This window comes from Triticum urartu, chromosome 6A (genome assembly GCF_056163025.1).
Source record: "Triticum urartu cultivar PI428250 chromosome 6A, HENAU_Tu73, whole genome shotgun sequence".
NCBI classification, from domain to species: domain Eukaryota; kingdom Viridiplantae; phylum Streptophyta; class Magnoliopsida; order Poales; family Poaceae; genus Triticum; species Triticum urartu.
The window spans coordinates 145317819-145320714 of NC_141878.1; the positions used below are offsets into that span (position 1 = coordinate 145317819).

The following is a 2896-nucleotide window of genomic DNA, read 5'->3' on the forward strand; positions in this document are numbered from 1 at the left end:
TTTTGTTTTTCAATTTGCGAACATATTTCAAACGAGTGAAATTTTTTTGAAATTCATGTACATTTTTTGAAATCATGCATATTTTTAAAATTTGTGAACATTTTTCACAAATTTTTGAACATTTTTATAAATCCTGAACATTTTCGAATTCATGAACTTTTTTTGAAATTGCATACATTGTTTTGTACTCGTGAACACATTTTTGAACCGGCGAATATTTTTTGAAATTTGGGAACAACTTTTGGAATTCCTGCGCTTTTTATGTTTTTGACGTACATTTTTTGTGTTCATGATTTTTTTAATATGCGGACATTTTTTGAATTTGGGAACAATTATTGAAATTCTCAAACATTTTTTGAATGTTTTAACATTTCTAGAGATTCATGAACACTTTTTGAAAATGTATGATTTTTACATGATTGTGAACATTTTTAGAAAAATAATGAATATTTTTTGAATCTGTGAGGATTTATCATTTCCCAAGCATTTTTCAAATCATTAAAACATTTTTTGCATTCACGAAAAAACAAAAAACAAAGGGGCTTCATGCCCCGCACATGGGCCGGACCATGAGGGCTTCGCCAGGCCCGGTTCCAAAAGACGCGCCTCGGAACTGTAGCCCATCGCCGTCGCGTCGTATACTACAACGGGTTGACCCGGCGCTGCCGTCCAATCCGATCCAAATCTGATTCGGCAAGCGACGCACCAAGCCGATCTCTCTTCTCCCCCCTGCGCTGCATCTTCCGCCCCCCAACCAGACCACCACCAACCTGCGACGACGATCCGCACGCGAATCCACCTCGAGAAACCCTAGCTAATCCCGGCCCGGCATGGCCTACGTGGACCACGCCTTCTCCATCACCGACGAGGACGACCTCGTCGGCGGGGCCGTAGGGGGCCCGCGCGGCGCCCCCGTCAAGGAGATCGCCTTCGCCGCCGCCCTCCTCGCCTTCGGGGCCCTCGGCGTCGTCGCCGGCCTCTTCATGGCCGCCAACCAAGTCGGCGGTGACACCGCGCACGGTGAGATCGAATCTCCTTTCGCCCCTCTCCGCCTCCATTTTCTTCTTTCCCTATATGCCTATAAGAAGAATTGGTACTGCCTCTAGGACCCTGAAGTTGCTGCAATTTTCTAACTACTGCTGTATGAGTATCTTAAGAGCTACTTACTGGTAATTCATGGCTAGAAGTAGTATTTCTAAGGTTGTGACTTGTGAGAGAGGAATTGATTGAGGTTTATTTGGCTGAGACATAGTCGACATGTATTTCAGTACAGAGGGAGTAGTATTTACTCCGTAGCTGTTGTTTGGGAGCTGGATAGGTGACTTATTTTAATGGTATATATGAGTATGACCGGGTGTTTGCTGAGAAATATATAGGCATTTGTAAGGCCTTAGGAAATTTTAGGTGTGCGTGAGATGCTTGCGATTTGTGAGGTTTCTGATACTTTGGGCTCAAATTAGGGGTGCTTGTGTTCGAACCGCACAATGTTCATAGTGAAGTGCTCCAGGAAACCCAGCAGTGAGAACTACGGAGATTGGGTACTAAGAGCATCTCATCACCACTACGAAGTGTAGTGTAGATTATAGTTAGGTTATTAAAAAACAATCCCAATATCCCTCTCATCTCTAATATATGTGATCATGGTGTGGCTTTATGGTAGGATGTCAGTTGTACATGTGAAACTGAAAAATAAGATGTTTTGATTTGCAAAGCAAAAGCTTGGAAAGTTTGCTTGCACTTTGACTCTCATTCTAAGTATTGATGCAATATGGATGTTTCAGTAGCACTCATGAAGATATCTGCTTGAATAAACTTTGTCTATAATTGCCGCTGGAATTTTTCCCCTTATTCAAACATCTGCAACTATTTTATTGGAACAGGAATCTTCTTCATGGTTTTGGGCATTGTAATGTTCATCCCTGGATTCTACTACACAAGAATTGCCTACTACGCATACAAAGGATACAAGGGCTTCTCTTTTTCAAACATCCCACCAATCTAAAGAGCAGGTGTTTGCAAACTCGTTCGGGTCCTTCCGTCCAATGGCTCTACTGATAAAGCAAGCAGCCTTGTTGTTCTCGTTGATCGTATGTATACATTCCTTCTGCTTTGTAGAATGAACTACTGGTAGATTTGTGCATATAAATGCTACCATAATCATGTATTATGGTGTAGTGGGCAGAAAGATTGTCAACTGTGTGATTATGTTGAGTTGCTGGAGTGTGCTGCCTCCCATGTCTGAGAGGAAGAACATTGTGTGGAATATGTTACTGTGTAGTAAGATCTTTCGTTGCCTGCATTCTCTGAACTGTTTTTATGCGTTCTCTTTAGCAATCTATGTGTTTCGACCTTCATCTCATCCGAGTAAGATGCCTGAGCCTATTATTCTCTTATTGTGATGGTCATTATCAATTCCAACTGAAGTCAGAGGCACAAAGTTGTCTCTAGTTACTTTGATTTGCTCAGCACAACACCGCAAGTGTTTTTTGTGTTATTCTATTCATTCTTGTCCCTGAACAGTCGGTTAGTGCACAATTAGAGCACCACTGATGATGCATCACAGCTACAAGCATTTATCATATCAATAGGAGCTACAACTTCGGAGCACATCACAACTCAAAACTTTTCTTCCAGGTTCAGGCAATGGTTCTTGCCTTAATGCAGCAGTAGCTTAACTTTCTTGGGCCAACTCCACCGCACGATCCCAAATGGACGTCCGTTTTGTCCGGATTCTATCTATTTGGGTAGAGCAATTGGGTCGTGTCCGAGCGTGTCCTGGGATGCGGTGGCCGTGCGTCCAGCGCACGACCGCATCCGTTTGCCCCATCATGTCCGCGTCTATTTTTAAAAAAGAGCAACGTTTCAAATGCCAAGCTCTAGTTCATCCGGCCATCGG

The 2896-nt window shown here is 42.9% G+C and overlaps 1 protein-coding gene across 1 annotated transcript; it reads left to right on the top strand.

Annotated features, from left to right (window-relative positions):
- The first annotated feature begins 664 nt into the window (after nt 1-664).
- On the top strand, nt 665-2299 carry LOC125528611 (uncharacterized). The gene is made up of 2 exons (XM_048693058.2): nt 665-1020; nt 1881-2299. Exons 1-2 carry the CDS (start codon nt 831-833, stop codon nt 2000-2002), a joined length of 312 nt encoding a protein of 103 aa, XP_048549015.1. The 5' UTR covers nt 665-830; the 3' UTR covers nt 2003-2299.
- The last annotated feature ends 597 nt before the right edge of the window (nt 2300-2896 follow it).